The sequence below is a fragment of the Colletotrichum siamense genome (assembly GCF_013390195.1).
Source record: "Colletotrichum siamense strain Cg363 chromosome Unknown KSG_Cg363_contig01, whole genome shotgun sequence".
Classification (NCBI taxonomy): Eukaryota; Fungi; Ascomycota; class Sordariomycetes; order Glomerellales; family Glomerellaceae; genus Colletotrichum; species Colletotrichum siamense.
In genome coordinates this window covers 6773759-6791682 of record NW_023501014.1, presented here as the reverse complement: position 1 = coordinate 6791682, position 17924 = coordinate 6773759, and the positions used below count along the sequence as shown (strand labels likewise).

Below are 17924 nucleotides of genomic sequence, written 5' to 3'. Positions count from 1 at the left end.
TCAACTCCCGGCAGGCTTCGCAGATGCCACGAGGCACCTCTCAGAACGCTTCGTTGGTTGTCCAGGGTCGGGCACCGTCCGACTTCCGGGGATGCGCGGAAGCGGGACTCTTCCCACAAATGCAGGCCTGGGCAGTGGGTGGTTCGCATGGCACAAGGCCCAGGGACTCTGGCGCAATCGATAAGGTGGGAGAACTTTGACGTGCAGGGGCGGGTGGGCAGCAGTTATCAATCAATTGTCCCAGCTCCCTGGTGCTGGGAAGCTCTTGGATTGAAAGGCCTTCTGCCACATTTCGTCTTTGTCTAGGACTTTCCAACGGCCATCTTTGTGCTGATTGCCGAAAATGCCTACCGCCGACACCGTTCCGAGGAAAAAGTGGTGGAAGATTCAATGGTACTCTGACGATGACACGCCCGAGGAGCGCAAGCTCATTGTCAAGCTTGACATGATTGTCGTTCCGTATGCGGTATTGAGCTACTGGGTCAAGTACATCGATCAGGCGAACCTGAGTAGGTCAAACGGTTTGGCCGCTGTTCCAATCAAGCGCTGACAAGACTAGACAATGCCTATGTTGGAGGCATGAAAGAGGAGCTCGGCTTTCAAGGCAACGAGTTGGTTGAGCTCCAAACCATGTACACCGTCGGCGCTGTTGTTGGCATGGTGCCTTTCATGTTTCTCTTCACCTACGTTCCCATGTACTGGACGATTCCAGCGATGGACATTCTGTGGGGTCTTTTTACGCTTCTTCAATACCGGGGACAGACCTTTGGAGAAATGGCTGCTTACAGATTCATGGTTGGCTTCTTCGAGGTATGTGGAATTTCATGACTTCGTGGTCTATCGTATTGGAGCTTCCTGCACCTGCCCGCCAATCGCCGAGGACAGGCATTGTGCATGGACTCCCCTACTATCCCTGGCGTCTGCCGTATGGAGCTGACGATACATTTAGGCTGCATTCTTCCCGGCTATGCATTATGTCTTTGGCTCGTGGTACCGCGGCCATGAAATCGCTCGCAGGGGTGGTATATTCTACACAGGACTCAATCTCGGAACGCTAACGGCCGGCTTGATCGCCGCCGGCGCAACGCGTCGCTTGGAAGGCGTCCATGGCATGGCTGGGTGGCGGTGGATGTACATCATCTGCGCCATCATCACCATTCCCGTCGGAATCCTCGGCTATTTCCTCCTCCCCGGCACCGTCGACCAGCCGAATCGCTGGGTTTTGAACGACCATGATATCAAGGTGGCTAAGGCCCGACTCGAAAGAGGCGGTCATGTTACGCGTGGCAAGTTCAAGCTGGGGCATATCAAAAAGATCTTCCTCAGCCCGCAATTCTGGACCGTCGTCCTCGTCGATGTGCTGTTTTGGAATGCCGGTATTCACAAGAGCACTGGCAGCTTCCTTCTTTGGATCAAGAGCTTGGGCCGCTATACCTCTGCAGAGGTCAACGAGATGGGAACTATCGCCCCTGCCCTTGGCATTCTTTACAACATCGTGGCATGCTTCCTGTCCGATTTGGTGCTGGGGCCGGCGTGGGCTATTACGTTCTCATCGTTGTGGAACGTCACGGGGTTGATTATCTTGGTCATTTGGGATGCACCCGAAGGCGCAAAGTGGTTTGCGTTCGCCACGATGTATTGGTCCAACGCACTTTCCAGTGTGTTACACGGCTGGGTCAACACCATCCTCCGAGACTCTCCCGAACAGCGGTCTTTCACGCTCGTGATGATCACCATCATAGCACAGTCTTCAACTGCTTGGACGCCTCTTCTTACCTTCCCCACCGTTGAGTCCCCACGATATCCGAAAGGATTCTCGTTTTGTCTGGGGTGCGCCATATCACTCATCATCGCCACCCACATCTTGAACGTTTACATCAAACGCAAAGAGTGAGTCAATCTACGCCGCATATTTGGTGAAAATCAATACTGACGTCTGCAAACAGGAAGGCAAAGCTTACACATTTGGAGGACGATCGCAGCCAGGAAGGAAGCTACGGGGATGCATCTCAACGCGAGGTGGCATCAGGAAAAGTGGCTACAGCCAACGTGGCTACTGCTGTAAACACCTCTGAAGAGTCAATTGCACGTCGTTGAATCGACAGCGACGACAGCGTTCTCCTCGGCCTTATAGTCGTAGAAATTTGGTGTACTTCTCATCAATTGTGGAATGAAAGTGAATAAAAGTGCAAGGATAAGGAAAGGATGACAAAATTGAAATTCAGTGTATTTCCAGAAACGCGGTCGTAAATACATGTAGTCGATTACGCGCGCGGTGCGGTAGCTGTCCTGCGGCGTCCGGCCGACTTCATTGCCGGTAAGTGGGGTACTGCCCGGTTGCCGGAAACTAGCGTCCGGGCAGCAAAACACCTACTATTCTCCGTATCCGTCGGGACTACTCTATGCTCCGTCGGCTACTATACGCTCCAGCTCCAGCGGACCACAACTGAAAGCCGTCGGCTTGGTTTTCTCACGAAAGGATATTTCATGAAGATTGCTTGACTCCATTTCGCAACGCGATGAAGACTTTTCAGTCATTTGATAAATAGTCTCAGGCCAGCACTCTTCGTTTTCCAACAAGCTCTGGCCAAGGTCCGCAGCCATGGCAGACATGTTGGAACCCAATACGTCCGTGCCATGGATGGGCGTTCTAGGCCCTTTCATCGCGGTGCTGCCGCTTCTTTATTCCCTGTATCGATACCTCCTGCCGAAGCCCATTCCTGGAATCCCTTATAATAAAGACGCCACGAAGAGTCTCCTCGGCGACATCCCTCAGATCAAGAGGGAATCTCCCGGCAATATCTTTAACTGGATCTCAGCCCAGTCTCGTCGCCATAACAGCCCTATCTTTCAAATCTGGCTGGGCCCTTTTACGAAACCTGCTGTCGTCGTCGCCGATTTCCGCGAGGGCCAGGATATTCTTCTGCGCCGAAAGGAGTTTGACCGCTCTAACTTTATGAGTAGTGTCTTGTCCGGCGAGGCAAACTCTTTCCATATTACATTGAAGACAGGCCCACAGTGGAAGGCTCAACGTCGCTTACTTCAGGACTTCATGACTCCGGCATTTCTCCACAGGGTCGCGGCTCCGAATATCTACAAGAGTGCCTTGCGCCTCGTAGATCTCTGGAGAAAGAAAGCGCATCTTGCCGATGGGAAGTCATTTTCAGCAGAGCATGATGTCTTTTACGCTGCCCTAGATGCCGTCTTTGACTTCGGATTCGGCGACGCTGCCGAGATGAGGGCTCTCATTCCTCAACTTGAGGCGTTAGCAACTACCAACGTCGAAGCCTTGCGAAATGCAGCACTCGACAAAGAGGTATTGAGCTTTCCAACTGCTCCAATCCATCCGGCGCTCGAAGCAACCCTACAGGGTGCAGATAACATTGGTGGAGTAGCCGAGACTGGGTTTCCAAGGCTTGCATGGTCAATCATTGGGCTTATGCCTAGTGTCCGTCGGACAAGAGCTGTACGAGACAAGTTTCTTGTGGATCAGGTCTTGCAGGCGTCGGAGAGATTCAAACTCCAAGTTCAGAATGCTGGCGACGAAGAAAAACATGTGAAGTCCGCAATTGACTTGATGGTTCGACGACTGAACGGGGTTGTGGAGAAAGAAGGTCACCTTCTCCCCAACTGGATCGAGACCATGAGGGACGAGGTAAGAAGAACGCTCAAGTGACCACTCAAGATCACATGCTGACCTTCCATTGGTCTAGACTTCCGGCTTCATTGTTGCCGGGCACGACACGACGAGCACGACTCTGTGCTGGGGTCTGAAGTACATGGCGGATGATCAATCAGTTCAGCAAAGACTCTTCGACAGTCTCCGAAGCTTTCACTCAGCTGCTGCGACCGAAAATCGACTCCCTACACATTCCGAGATTTGCGACGCGAAGATACCGTATCTAGACGCAGTCATTGAAGAAATGCTTCGACTTGCCCACACAGCAGCCAGCCAGGATAGAGATTGCAAAGAAGACACCATCATCCTAGGACATGCCATCCCCAAGGGTACCCTCGTGATGGTCCCGAATAAGGGTCCCAGTTTCACCGAGCCAGGGTATGAGATTGATGAACGCCTACGTAGCCCATCTTGCCAAAAGGCAGCCAAGGACTTTGGTCTGAGAGTCTGGGACAGCCACGGGATGGAGATGTTCAGACCGGAGCGCTGGCTTATACGGAATGAGAACGGCGAGGATGAGTTCAATGCTGCTGCTGGTCCAACTCTACCCTTTGGTCTTGGACTTCGAGGCTGTTTTGGACGGAAGTTGGCATACATGGAGATGAAGCTGTTGGTCACCACCTTGGCGTGGTCGTTTGAGTTCCAAAAGTGCCCAGAGAACTTGTCGAGTTACAATAGTATTACCAGTCTCACACGGAAACCTGTTCAGTGCTATGTGCGCTTGAAGCTTCGTTGAAAATGGTACATAGCAGCTATCTCAACAACTTGTATCATAGAATATCCAGTGAGCAAAAAGTTTGTACCTATACAAAGCCACGAAATAGAATCCTCCCTTGGAGCACCGCGAGCGAAGCAGCCTTCTTTTGATCTGAGACTGACAGAGATGCCTTGGTCTGCTCTGCGCCTCCCACATTATGTACGACAACTCCGCCGCCATACACATGCTCAAAGTCCACCTTTGCGTCCCAGGAGTACAGCGTCGACCTCTCTCTGAAAAAGTACGGTAGCCCGTTTCGATACACAAGTTCGTGAGTATCTCTCCATGTGGGAAGGTGTCCAGTTCTGAAATTTCCTTCAACATCAACAGCTACTGCGCAGTGCCAGGGCGTCATGGAGAACGTGTCCGACTGGGGAATCAGTGGCATTGATATTTTGGCCAAGCCTGTTGATGGATGAATGGAGAGTCTGACGTGCTCAGGTAGCTTCTCCCGAATCAGCTCTGCAAACGCCTAGAGATGTTTTTAGCTGAGTTGAGCATGCGCTCAGAGATGGAAACTACTCACTACGCCTCGTGCAATCATCGCCTTGGCGGTTTCGTGAACCTTTGCTTTGTACTTCTTCCCACTGATCGCTGAGTTTCTGATCGGGCCGTATGCCAGGTCCTTTTTCAAAAACTTAGCGTAGCCATCGAAGGTCATTTTGTAGTCGGGGTCCGTCTTGATGCACAAATTCGCGTCAAAGTCAGGATCAACATATCTTCTCATCAATTCCTGCCGTGATGGCTCGAGCAGACTGATGAATCTTTCTTTCGTAATCGTAGAATCATTATGCAATCCTAAGAGATTCATGATGCGCACGAACTCTATGCATCGGTATCCCTTGCTTGCGGCCATCTCACGTAAAGTGACACCGTACTCCCAGAGGTCATCGTCTGTGACACCGGTAAGATCTGTTCATAGTCAGTAAACTCGTCGCTTAATACCCCCATGAGAAGAGCACTGTAAGGTGGCTGATGCCTACCGTTGTAACATGCGCCGTCTGTTGCAATCAGAACTGTTGCCCCTGGGGCATAGATATTCTGTATCTGAGAGCAAAGATCATTCAATCTGTCCAGTGCCAGTTCCTCGCCCAGGTCTGGATGAGGTCCCAACACCTTGTCGACACGATTGATGCTCTTGGCAGGAAACGCTGGGAGCACCATGGGAATTCGTCGTCCTGCAAGAACATGTCGATTGACACATGGTGCGAACACATCTCGGCCAATAAAGAGGGCATTTCCGTGTTGCTGGAGACTGAATTTCTCTAGAATATCCATGACGGAAGAGACAGTATCCCATTGTTCTTTCCCTTGTTCATTGTTGATGTGCTGTTCCCTGGAATTGGTACCGGAAGGCCGAGGTGCTTGTCTTGGCTTGTGGACGTGGATAGCGGCCGTGTGAGCCAGGTGACGCGAGCCAGAGAGATTGATGTAAGTCTCGGATGAGATAAATGCCAGGTCTGTCGTTACTACTTCTGTGGTAGACATTATGGGATAAATTCACAAGAGTGAGGTTGATCTAATTGTCCTGCAAAAGTGACAAAGGTGACTGGATGTCGAGTGTGACATGCACTTAGTTGTGATCACTGTCGTCTAATTATGATTTTGAAACCCTCACAGCTTGAATTATTTCAAACCAATCACCTCGCGCAAACTCAATGCATACCTGAAAAGTGACATGCTCCTACTTTGAAGAGCACGCCATGTGGCACTGCAGCTTGCACCACCTCAAGCTTGTTCTATTCCAGTAATGTCTCCATTGCAATGTAACTTTATCTTTGAAACCGGGGATACACGAATGTAGTCTCAATAGGAAGTCTACTCCGATGGCCATTGTAAGTGATCGGAAATTTGGGAGACTCTGTCATGTTTACTGCAATAACATAACATGAATCTATTCCTAGGGGTGTGCTAAATGTCTCAAGTTGAATTGAAGTCCTTACCCAACTACTGCCAAATCTACCAGAAGGGTCGTATTAACTTACGGTTGCGTCTTTGGTTGAATTGACACCTGCAACTTGGCGGCAATCATTCCAGTCCCGTAATCCACAACGCTGTATCTCGGCCTGTTGTCACCATTTGTACCGGAGGCGTGGCCTGCCCCTGGCTCATCGCTTACGGGAAAACTCCGAAACTCCGTGCAACGGCAAACTGACGCAGCTTTCCCAGTATCATGAATTATTCGCAATTCAGGCATCGGAAAGATGCCGGAATGACTCTTCATTCAAAGAGAGCTACTTCATAATTATCGTGACAAATGATAAGGTCATGCGGATTTACACTTTAGGCATGCAACGTCTTGAATCCTCGAACCTTTACGCCACCCCGTCTAAGGGATAAACTCGCAAGCTTCAGCTCAAGCTCATGAGTCAACAGCTTGTCGCTCTCGATCTCTGAAGTGTTTTCCAGCACAATTAGTCCTCCATATTTGTGGTGGATCGTGACATGACTCGGCCAGTCAAAATCCAAATGCTTCTCCCGCACAAAGTATGGTTGTCCATCACGCTTAATAATCTCGTACTTTTGCGTGTCTTGTAGATCCTTGGACATCTCTGTGCGGAATTCTCCGTCGGCTGTCACCAAGAGAGTGGAGTGCCAAGGTGTGAGTCCGAACCCTCCAGGCTGGGGTATCAGTGGAATCGAGATCTTATTTTTCCCCGTTGATCGGTGGATGGATAGCCTGATCACTCGTGGGAACTTGTGCTCAAGGGCTCTTTCGTATGCCTGTCAAAATGTGATCAGTAAAGGGTACGCGCATGAACTCGGTTCAAGGTGCTTACAATCAGTCTCTGTGTCATCCGCTCAGCGATCCGCTCCGTCTCAGCTGCATACTTGGCTGCGTCTGATGTGATATCGGGTTCAACCTCGGGACCCCAGCGGAGATCCTCTCGCGCAGATCTCACGTACTTCTGGTACGTGAGTGCTGTGTCGGGGTGGGCCCGAACCTCGCCCTGGACGCTGAGGTCTGAACCGAGGAACCTCTGCTCCATCTCTCGCCGACAAGTCTCAGCTGCGGCGAGATGTTCATCCTTGGACATGGCATCGCCGTTTCCGAGGCCAAGCACGTCGACTAAGCGAACAAACTGGACGTGTGAGAACCCCTCTCGTCTTGCCAATTCCCGAAGCTGAACTCCATAATCGAAGTAGTCTGCGTCCGGGATACCGAGAAGATCTAGACGTCCCCATGTGAGCATATCATTCCTCAAGCACGAGTCATACGTCGGTGGCGTCGGTGAGCAGTGGACATACCATTGTAAACGGGGCCATCCGCAACCAGGATCAGACGTGCTCCGCGCGGGTAAATCTTCCCAACCTCTTTGCAGAGATGGTTCAGTCTAGCCAATCCTAGCTCCTCTCCCAAATCTGGACTTGGGCCCAACACCTTGTCAGTGTTGGGGTTCTTCCAAGGAAACGCTGGAAGAAGCAGAGATATCGGCTCCCCAGCCACATCAAATTCCCGCAGTCTGTTCGCTACCACTGCTTCATATGCGGGGCGCTCATTGGAAGCGGGCTGTGCCTCATGCTGGGAAAATTGTCGAAGAACGACGAGGATGGATTCGACTTCGGGCTGGGATACATGTAGTGATGCCATTGCAGCTATGGCAGTTACAGTCAAAAATGGATGCTATCAGCGAATGATGCTTTGTCAAATAAATAGAAGTCTTTGACATGCTATAAGTGATGTTACATGCACTGTCGTCTGATCTTCAGGGCTATGAACAAGCTATCTCCAACTACTTTGACAATGGATTGCACTGATTGCGCCATTGGGTCACCCCAGTAGACACTCTTCAAGACCTCGTGTTGATGGATCTACGACACCAATACCGACAATGTGGGCCACCAGGGTTACCGAGTTGATACTACCCTGTGCTTCTTGGCAGAAACACCACTTGCCTTTCTCGGTGAGTCTGATCTTGCGTGATCAGACAACTAGGGACCCCCTGGGCAGCATTTCTCCAGGCCTAGAATCTCCGCAGAATCTCTCCGCCGTCTACTGAGCTTGCTCCGACTGCCGCGGGGGCCAGCAAGCTAGCCCCTGCTAGCTCAGTGACGAGACTCAAAAGCATGTTTTCACAACCAGCAGCGGCTATCAGATTGACGGTGACTGGCAAGTTCTCAACATGCTTCGTGATGGAAGAATTGTAGGGGGTTTGACCAACTAAGGGCGAGTCAGTACTGGATCGGCATAAGCCCGAACACATAACTCACTTGGAATAACAAGATCTGGAACCCCAGCGAACACGCTCAAATAGGAAGTTGCGAATCCAAAAGGGATGGTCGGAGGGCTCCGGTAAACATTTCTGTACTGGGTAACTGGCGGGCTGGCGTACGCAATGATAGACGACGAGCATGTTCTGTTATCGGTCTTGAGTACCACGTCTTGGAACCAGTCCTTGAACAACGTTATGTTCCTAACGGCATCTTCAGCTGCGGATTCTGGTAGACTATCGCCATAGGCCCAGCGCGCCAAGGGTACCGGGTTCACGAACGGGAGCCGCCCGTCGTGCAGACGGCCGTAGTCGACGTAGAACGGATCCCGGACCAGTTCGGTCTGACGTCGGCTGATGAGGGTCGCGTAGGTCGTGTTGAGAAGGCCGTTGAGCGTTTCGGGAGCCGCGGGCGGTCGTAAATCTTGCCACAATTTGGTGATGTTGAATTGCGTGATTGTCTGGATTCCAAGGAAGTCCCTCAATCCATCAAGGAATCGATTCAAAGCTGCTGTCGTCTCATGACTCAGCCCATCGGGATAAGACTCTAAGAGCAGGCTTTTGGGGAAGTCGCTGGAAGAATACACCGAAACGCCGTACAGATGAGCGGACGCATCCCGAAGCAGAGCGGGGTCCCGCGCGATAAGCCCCGCGGTGTCGAACTCCGGAGCCAGGGGTAGGGTGTGATCCAGAGAAGCTGCCCCGTGGGAGGGCCTCAGCCCATAGAGACCCTGGACACGGGCGGGGCCCCGGATACTTCCGCCCGTGTCGGACCCAAGGGCGATATCCAGCCATTCGTATGAGGCGACGCTTGCTCCAGCGCCGGCAGAGGAGAAGTTGGGGTCCTGGTACCCGTCTCCTCTGGGGTTGAACGGGGAGTGGTAATCGATCCAGTCGGCGTTCGCAAACTCGCCATTGGCGAATTGAGCTGTCTTCACCTTACCGATGACCACAGCGCCCGCGTCAATGAGGGTTTGTACCGCTGGTGCAGTCCGGTTTGCAGGAGGATAGAGGTTGTACCAGGCCCGGTTGCCATTTCCGGTTTTGATCCCTGCGATGTCGTATATGTCTTTGACGCCGAGACGAACGCCTGCGAGCGGCTTCTCTGGGGTTGCTTTGTAGTAAAGGCGTGATGGAACTGCAATTGCGAGACCTCCGCCCGGGACACCGGCGGGGAGGACTGAGTGGTTTCCAGTAACATCGGTGTAGATGGTCTCGGAAAACGCCGCTTGGGAGTCAGAATAGAGTCGAAACACTCTGTGAAAAGTCCCTTCTAAGGACAGAAAGTATGGTCCTTCTGCAATCCTTTGCGTTTCGTTCCTTAGCTGGTCAATGACAATAGTCCATCCGTCTTCTTGTTTGACGGATACGCCTTTGTCTTCGCCATCGTCGACAGTTTGGGAATGATGACTGGAATGTATCAGTATTTCTCTGTTTGGCGGACAAGAGATCACCCACCACTCGAAAACCCTTGGTTCCAGACATCATCTTGTGCATGGAAACGGGCAAACTCATTCGCAAGCGCTCCCACAGTCAGATTTGCGGAGCGAACTACACTCAAAGGAACAAACCCTCCCATGGCTTCCGTGTGATTGTAGAAAGCCTTGGCAATGATGTCTTTCGGGAGGTTCCCGACAGCCTGTGGTTCAATCCAGTATGTGTTGCCGCCCAAAAAGGCAGTCGTGCCGGCCAGCTGCAAAGCTGAGCGCGCAACATGGCCCAAAGATACCACAACGATGAAGAATGAAAGTCGCCGAAACATGGTCAGTTGTGTCGAAGGCCAGTCCGTCGTAGTCTCGCCTGGAGGAACTGCATTCTACCTGCTCCGATCACTGACTGATATTTCATCACCATTGGACAGCCACTTACACCGAACCTCTTTCTGAGCTGAGTCGTGATTTTCTTGGCATGCAGTTTAGAGTTCGCTTGCCCCTGTCGTTTGATCTGACGCCATTCTGGGTCCCTGGCATGACATCGCGGACCGGTCCGAAAAAAGACAATCTTGCCGCCATCGTGGGGATTCGATTTTGCCGACAACGTTGAAAAGCCGTCGGCAAATACAACCTGCAGAATGTCGTCTTGTACCAGGATGAAGGTGAGGTTGCATTTGACTACGTCCCGTTCTAGCTGTTCTAGGACGCCCATGAAACGAAACGATCTACGCTTCTCGTTTCCGCCCCTTGAGCTCATCATCCAAGTCAGCTGATCGCAGAAACAAACACCTCAGACGCACACGCTTCTCGTCTTCCTGGATGAAGGCATGTCCAAGCATCGGACGACCGGTTCAGTGTCTGCTCGAAGTCAGGCACCATGGGCGCAGATGGCCGTGAACGCACCTCTGCTACGGTAGCATCTGTGGCAGAGCAGCAACGACAGTATGGCGATACTCCAGACGGCGGCTTGCTGGCGTGGACGCAGGTTGCCATGGGTCATCTTGTCATCTTCAACTGCTGGGGATACATCACATCGTGAGTTTAGTTCTGATGACGCTGGATCATGCTGACCTGCTAAAGCTTTGGCTTCTTTCAACAGTACTACGTTGAGCAACTGCAGCGGACAGCCTCTGACATATCATGGATAGGATCCATGCAGATGTTTCTGCTCAACTTCGTCGGCTTCTTCTCAGGCCGGACGGTTGATTCGGGATATTTCCGCATGTCACTAAGCATCGGCTGCGCATTCCAAGTCGCCGGTGTCTTCCTGACTGCCTTCTCAACACAGTACTGGCAGCTCTTTCTCGCTCAAGGTGTCTGCAGCGGTCTCGGTCACGGTTTCCTGTTCGCACCCATCGTTTCCATTCTTCCGACGTACTTCAAGAAGAACCGCGCCGTGGCTGTCTCTTTGGCCACCTGCGGCGCCTCAACAGGCGGTATGGTTTTCCCCATCATTGCTTACTTTGCAATGCCGAGGTTGGGTTTCAGATGGACGGTCATCATCATGGGATGCGTAATCACTTTCAACGCAACGATGATTCTCTGCTTCACGAGGACGCGTGTTGCCACCCGGAAACCTCGCTCGCTGTTTGACTTTCGTGCATTCACTGAGCTGCCGTACACATTGTTCGCTGTTGGTTCCTTCTTTGCCCTCTGGGGTATCTACTTTGCCTATTTCTACGTAAGTCTTGACTCTCAAGCGCATTATCCCTTCGTCTGACTCGTCCAGATTGGCATATTCGGTCGCTCAGTTCTGGATTTCTCATTGACGCAATCGCTGCTTGCCATCATCGTCATGAATGGCGTGGGGCTCTTCGGTAGAGTTATTCCCGCTCTGCTTGCCGACAGATACTTCGGAATCTTGAACACGCTGATTCCCGTCGTCGGCGTAACTGGTATTCTCATCCTTGGCTGGGCGGGAGTGTCTTCCACCGGTGGGCTGTTTGGCTGGGCCGTCATTTACGGGATTGCTGCAAATGCTACTCAGAGTCTCTTCCCGGCCGCCGTCGGCGATTTAAGTACAGATCCTACGAGAGTCGGCACCAAGGTGGGCATGGTTTTGGCGGTTGTCGGCGTTGCTTGTTTCACGGGACCACCGATCGGAGGACGATTGATTGCGATCAACGACGGCAACTATCTGTACGCGCAACTGTTTGGAGGTCTCTCGATGTTGGCGGGCTGTGGGACTTACGTCCTAGTGGCATGCAAGAGACCTAGGAAGTTGTGAAGTTAATTGACGTAGTGAACAAATTGGATCGAAGTTTTGAATGGGTGCATTGGACTGTGCAAATAGCTGAGGGTTATTTCGTCGTCAAGCCGTTGTGTTATCCCTTATGAAGAAAGATTGGTCATTTCTCGCATGTCTTTTTTGCTGTAACCAGTGCTACTAATACTGAAAGCGCCAACTTGTATGCGCCGCACTGGCTAATATCCATACCTCCAACGCCAGACCCGAAACTCCTTTTTTGTTTTTGTTTTTTGTTTTGCTTTTGGCCTTCCCTCAGTCCCTGGTCTAGTTCTTGTCCTCGGCCTTATCAACATAGAGTCCCGTTCTCACACCTCGCTGCGCCATGTATCCTTGGTGGTCCTCGCTGACGGAGCGAATCGATGACAGGATCTTTGACCAATCTCTCGCTTCCTGCTCCTTCTGTAAAGTTGCCTCAATCCATTCCGCACAGCCATCGCAGGTCGTTCCTTCGTAGGCCATTGGGTCTTCGATTTCAAAGAACGTGGCCTTGGCCAGAGTGTCTCTCAAAGCTGTGACCGTCTTTCGGTAGTGGTGGGCGAAACCTGAGCCTTGCAAGCCGTTGCCAACTGGAAGTTGCTCCTGCCTATCGAGTCTATGGAAACCATTCAATAGGCGGGATAGTAGGGTTGCGCCACAATCGTAGTGGTCGTTGGCATATTCGAGACACATTTCTCCATCCATCATTTCCGGATCAATGAGTCTCTTCGTGTAACCACCGTTGTGGATTTCCTGAATAACAGACCAATATGGAAGAAGTTCCAACATCAGCAGTTCTTTGCGAGCATGATTGATGATTTCTATCGAGGCGGTGCATCAGTAAATGTTCTTCTTCGCATGGTGGCCTCACTTACCAGCCAGCTCTGATGCCTTCAGACTTCTCATAAAATCCAGAGTCACAGGGCTTGTTCTCTCCTGGTATCCATGCTCGGGTATCCATAGCGGCCCAGCTTTCTCAACTTTCTGTACGTAAGCTGCCCGTTCCCAGAAAAAAAGAGCGGGACGAGGGATGATGGCGCCGTCCAAGGCAACCGTCCACTTTGTCGCGATCTCCATGACCACTTTACCAAAAAGCGCAGAATCGCCCAACTCCGACGCTATCCAAAGCAGCGCAGGCTGATCCAGGTCCTCACTCACGGAATCAACCCATCCTCGGGCCCACGGCCGTATAACGTCGAGGGCGTCATATTTGTCAACGAGAACCAGCATTTCGTAGAGGTCTTGTATGGAGATACCCTGCGGCACCCAGTCGAAGCGCGCGTGCATCATGTTCAGCATGATCTGCATGGACTCGGTGTCGTCGTCGGGCAGGTCCACGATCCAATCGCTTGACTCCGGGCGAGATTCCTTGAAGCGTCCGTGAAGCATCCTCACGAAGACCGGAGATGCACGCGCGACGGTTCTGGAGCAGACTTTGAAGGTTGATTGCTCCGGGCCAACACGGAGGGTCAGGTCGCCTAGTTCGTCCAACTCTTGCGATATGTGGTCTCTGGTTTTTTTCGAGTCCGTCTTGTCGTCTGCGTCTGATCGGATCCGTTTTCGGCTGCCGTTGACATCCGATTCTTCGCCGATGGAGTCAACCTCGACCACTGGACCAACTCCGACGTATGACATGTTGATTTATATATGGCAACTCCGGGTGCAGTGCAGTTAAGAGAAGACAGATGATTTAACGCAAATAATAGCATCGATGCTGAATTACTTTCAATACTTGAACAGACATGCGGTGTTATAGTCAAAGCATCAAAAGAGGGGGTTGGAGATCGAACGCAACGATGAGACGTCACGTGGGCCTTCAAAAACCTGGAATCTGCATCGCAAAAAGCAATTCTGGTCCACAATTGATAACATCAGTGAGGGTATTCGCGAATGCGGCGCTGCGAGCGCAGCCTCGGCTTAGCAGGAGCACAAACAGGAATGCCGTCGAAAAATTCTAGAACATTGCATTTGCCGAGAGACGAGTGGGATTCGTGACGCGGTCGCCTGACCCGTCCGATGCGACAATCACCCCGAAATGGGCCCGACAGCGCCGAATCTGAGACGGGGAAAAGTGTGGGGTAAGCGCCGGCGCACCGGTCGGGAGACACCAAAAAAGAGGGGCCACCAGGTGCCGCCCCAGTGACCCGGAGCTGGTGACTGCAGCATGTCATGACGCCGGACACCTCTTACTCAATGGGAAGACCTTCATGAATCATGACGGTTTCTCATGACGCACGACGAGAAAAAAAAAATCACCATGGGATCTTTTCCTCCGCTCTGGAGATTTGTGCTCCCCTTATTGGGCCTTGTTTTCTTAGGGACTCAGGGGCTATCGCATGGCTACGACCCAGCAATCAGCAGCAGCACCACTGGGACAGCTCCCCTTCAGGATCACGACCCCCTTGCACTTAAATAAGCAGCCAATCACAGCCCGGATCGCCGCCAACTGAGGGATGCTGCCCACGTCGCTTTAGCCGCCTCTCACCCGCCCTAATCCCGATATTGGCAAGGTGCCATCGACCACTTTCACATGCACTGCTACTTGGAAGTCTTCTGTTCTTTTCCAACTTGGACAAATACCCGTTATTTGCCAACATTTGCTTGAAACCTCGCTCTGCTTGGTCCGCACCAACATCAGCTGCCCACTGGCTCAATACCAAGAGAGGGCAGCAAACACACAAAACTCCCTGCCGAGACCTCCCAAGACACCTGTCAAAGACGCAGGTGGCCCCCGTTTGGCCCCCTCGTGCATTTTCATGTTGTTGTCGCTGACCTGCATGTTTTCCCATGATTCATCCCAAACCGCGAACACTACAACCCCACCACCTCCAAGGACCCAAAGGGAGCAGACGAGGCTAGTTTACTCACTTACCACAAAAGTACCACACTCGCTCTGTCTAGATCTCGCAGCTGCCATACAGCGGCGCTAGTTACACAACTGCCGCTAGCGCGGTGGCGTTCAGGTACCATTCTCTCCTCTGACTGGCCCCCGTCGCACGCAAGCCGTCCAATATCTCTCTGCGCCTAATTTGTGGTCTCGCCAACACCCAAGCTTGGTCACCATCTCGAACGTGACTGGCCATGACGAAAACACACCAGCGTTCCCTCCGCTTGGCGAGGGGCGGGAAGGAAGAGAGCGGCCCATGCAGGCAAATAAAGTGTGGATTGCCTTTCTCATTTTTCAGGGGTCACCCGGAAGGGCTTGCTGAGCCGAATGCCACTTCCCGCGTGGGCAGTCCAAGGGTGTTAGGAAAAGAGCTATACAGCCCATTCCATTCCCACCAACCAGATCGCCCAGAGATGGGCCGCGCCGCTGGTACCGAGCGTGCGCAAATCATCCACACTTTCCCGGGGGCGGCGCGCCTCTTTAAAGGACCCGCGCCCTTCGCCAGTGATTGGCAGATCCTTGAGATTGAAACAACGCCTCTGCCGACACATCCTCCCCAGGGCGGGGGAGAGAAGCCGTCTGGGGGGAACTGAAAGTCCAGATTCGGGCTTTTGGCTTATAAGCATCTTCATTGGTTACCCAGTGAAGCCCTTTGTCATTTCTTTTCCAGGCCATGCACGTTTGTCGAGATGTCCCCATGCCTGTTTCGGGAACAATGACCGCCACAGACATGTGTCCTGCGTGGCCGAGCCCTCGGCGCAACAAGCAAGGGAAACATATTACGACATATAGGTCTCCCACCATCAGTCGGCGTCGATGAGCTGTCCTCGAGGCAGCGCGCCGCTGCCTCGGCCGCGTGCTTCCTTATTCTCGTGGGGTCCGAAGAAGGGGCCAGCAGCGTGTGTCCATCTGATGTTGCATGGACCTTTGTGCAACCCCAGAACCGGGTGCCCAGAGAGAGATGGGGCCAAGGATATATGAGCCAGACTGCCATCCGCCCTTCCTTTCGAATCAGCATCGCTGCTGAAGATTGGATGAATCTCCTGAGACTCGGGGGAGGGGGGTCTGTTGTCAACTTGGAAAGGGAAAGACGAGTGTCTTTCCTCATCCCCCCGAGCATTTAGGCACCTTGCAGCTGCGGTCTGGACTTGGTCCTGCAGGTGTTGTTCCAGCAAACTGTTCCGTCGCAAGGGCCGAAGCTTGCCTTGGCCGGCACGGCATCTTCTTTTCTATGCCGGAGGCTATCCCTCGATATGGGGTGCTCTCAATATGGGGTTGTTGTATATAACAGTCGAGTCCCATGATGACCGCTGTCATCCTGTTCTCATGAGCACTCCTTCAACCCACCACCGCGCTTGGCCCCGCAACTGTCATCACCATCGTGATCTTGCTTTCCAAGACATGTCATTCTCTTCACGATAGACTCGTTTCATTCCCTCTTTTAAAAAGCCTCTTGGTCTCTCACTGTCCTTTCCTGTTTCTTCAAGTCCATCGCAAACACATTCCTTCCTGCACAAAGGCTCGCAAACAAACACACACATTCCTTACCCAAGTCCTGCACCAAAAATGCATCTCCATCACCTCCTCCTCCTCCCGGCCGCCCTCGTCGCGGCCTGGGACGCCCCCTCCTACTCCGGCTTCACCCGCATCTGGCAAGACAACTTCGCCGGCGCCGCCGGCGCCGCCATCAACACCGGCAACTGGAACATCATCACCAACCTGCGCGTCAACAACGAGCTGCAGGACTACACCACCTCGCGCGCCAACCTGCAGCTCTCGGGCGGCAGCACCGTGCAGATCGTGCCTTGGCGCGACGCCTCCGCCTCCAACGGCTGGACCTCGGCGCGCATCGAGTCCAGATACACCTTCACGCCCGCCGCGGGCCGCCTCACGCTCGCCGAGGGCTACATCCGCTTCGGCGACAACGCGATCGCGAACAAGAAGGGCATGTGGCCCGCCTTCTGGATGCTCGGCGACGCGATCCGCAACGGCGTCGGGTGGCCGCGCTGCGGCGAGCTGGATATCCTCGAGACGGTTAACGGCGCGCTGACGGGGTACGGCACGGTGCACTGCGATGTCAACCCCGGCGGCGCGTGCAACGAGCCCAATGGTATTGGGGCGGCGACGGGGATCCCGGACCAGGGGTGGCACACGTGGCGGGTGCAGATCGACCGGAGGTCTAACTACTGGCAGACGGAGAGTATTACGTGGTTCCGCGACGGAGTGCAGTTTCACCAGATTACCGGCGCGCGTATCGGGAGCGAGGCGATCTGGAACACGCTTGCGCGCGCGCCGCTCTTTTTCATTCTGAATGTTGCTGTTGGGGGCAACTGGGTGAGTTTCCTCGAATGGTCTGATGGAAAGTGAGTTTTGTTAACTGTTTATAGCCCGGCAACCCCGACGGCAACACCTTGGGCGGTTACGGAAGCATGATGGAGACCGCCTACGTGGCCGTCTACCAGTCGAACTAGGATGGATGATGATCCATCGCCACCATCTTTGAAGATATACCTCTGGATAATGTCAAGTTGCTGCTCCTGCAACTACGTCGGTCGCTGTACATATGTCATCAACATATTTAGATACCCCTTGTCAATGTTACTTACAAATTGCACTCTTTGAATAACACCTCCATACGCACACAACTCATTCTCACTATAAGCGGATATATGCTGGTATTCTCATTGAATTATGTTCTCATTGTTTTGTCGTGTTCTTTATTCATACGGGGCT

General features: G+C 52.7%; 8 protein-coding genes across 8 annotated transcripts; 4 read left to right on the top strand and 4 right to left on the bottom strand.

Moving 5' to 3' along the window:
• Positions 1-343: 343 nt before the first annotated feature.
• SEO1-6 (putative transporter SEO1) lies at positions 344-2097 on the top strand (the record flags this gene model as incomplete). The annotated part of the gene is made up of 4 exons (XM_036633577.1): positions 344-509; positions 560-810; positions 950-1890; positions 1947-2097. 4 exons carry the CDS (start codon positions 344-346, stop codon positions 2095-2097), a joined length of 1509 nt encoding a protein of 502 aa, XP_036501724.1.
• Positions 2098-2602: 505 nt separating this feature from the next.
• CGCS363_v001727 (Cytochrome P450 monooxygenase TRI13) lies at positions 2603-4415 on the top strand (the record flags this gene model as incomplete). Its single annotated transcript, XM_036633576.1, has 2 exons — positions 2603-3655; positions 3714-4415. 2 exons carry the CDS (start codon positions 2603-2605, stop codon positions 4413-4415), a joined length of 1755 nt encoding a protein of 584 aa, XP_036501719.1.
• A 67-nt stretch (positions 4416-4482) lies between these two features.
• DIT1-5 (Spore wall maturation protein DIT1) lies at positions 4483-5924 on the bottom strand (the record flags this gene model as incomplete). The annotated part of the gene is made up of 3 exons (XM_036633575.1): positions 4483-4908; positions 4963-5348; positions 5420-5924. 3 exons carry the CDS (start codon positions 5922-5924, stop codon positions 4483-4485), a joined length of 1317 nt encoding a protein of 438 aa, XP_036501718.1.
• Positions 5925-6719: 795 nt separating this feature from the next.
• Positions 6720-8028, bottom strand: DIT1-4 (Spore wall maturation protein DIT1; the record flags this gene model as incomplete). The annotated part of the gene is made up of 3 exons (XM_036633574.1): positions 6720-7160; positions 7217-7608; positions 7686-8028. The coding sequence occupies 3 exons, from the start codon at positions 8026-8028 to the stop codon at positions 6720-6722; spliced, it is 1176 nt and encodes a 391-aa protein (XP_036501717.1).
• Positions 8029-8401: 373 nt separating this feature from the next.
• On the bottom strand, positions 8402-10409 carry AMI1-5 (Amidase 1; the record flags this gene model as incomplete). Its single annotated transcript, XM_036633573.1, has 3 exons — positions 8402-8598; positions 8649-10057; positions 10219-10409. The coding sequence occupies 3 exons, from the start codon at positions 10407-10409 to the stop codon at positions 8402-8404; spliced, it is 1797 nt and encodes a 598-aa protein (XP_036501716.1).
• A 548-nt stretch (positions 10410-10957) lies between these two features.
• Positions 10958-12307, top strand: apdF-18 (Aspyridones efflux protein apdF; the record flags this gene model as incomplete). Its single annotated transcript, XM_036633572.1, has 3 exons — positions 10958-11115; positions 11161-11761; positions 11810-12307. 3 exons carry the CDS (start codon positions 10958-10960, stop codon positions 12305-12307), a joined length of 1257 nt encoding a protein of 418 aa, XP_036501723.1.
• Positions 12308-12592: 285 nt separating this feature from the next.
• On the bottom strand, positions 12593-13939 carry CGCS363_v001722 (uncharacterized protein; the record flags this gene model as incomplete). The annotated part of the gene is made up of 2 exons (XM_036633571.1): positions 12593-13125; positions 13180-13939. The coding sequence occupies 2 exons, from the start codon at positions 13937-13939 to the stop codon at positions 12593-12595; spliced, it is 1293 nt and encodes a 430-aa protein (XP_036501722.1).
• Positions 13940-16757: 2818 nt separating this feature from the next.
• glcA-6 (Glucan endo-1,3-beta-glucosidase A1) lies at positions 16758-17662 on the top strand (the record flags this gene model as incomplete). The annotated part of the gene is made up of 2 exons (XM_036633570.1): positions 16758-17525; positions 17579-17662. 2 exons carry the CDS (start codon positions 16758-16760, stop codon positions 17660-17662), a joined length of 852 nt encoding a protein of 283 aa, XP_036501721.1.
• Positions 17663-17924: the final 262 nt, after the last annotated feature.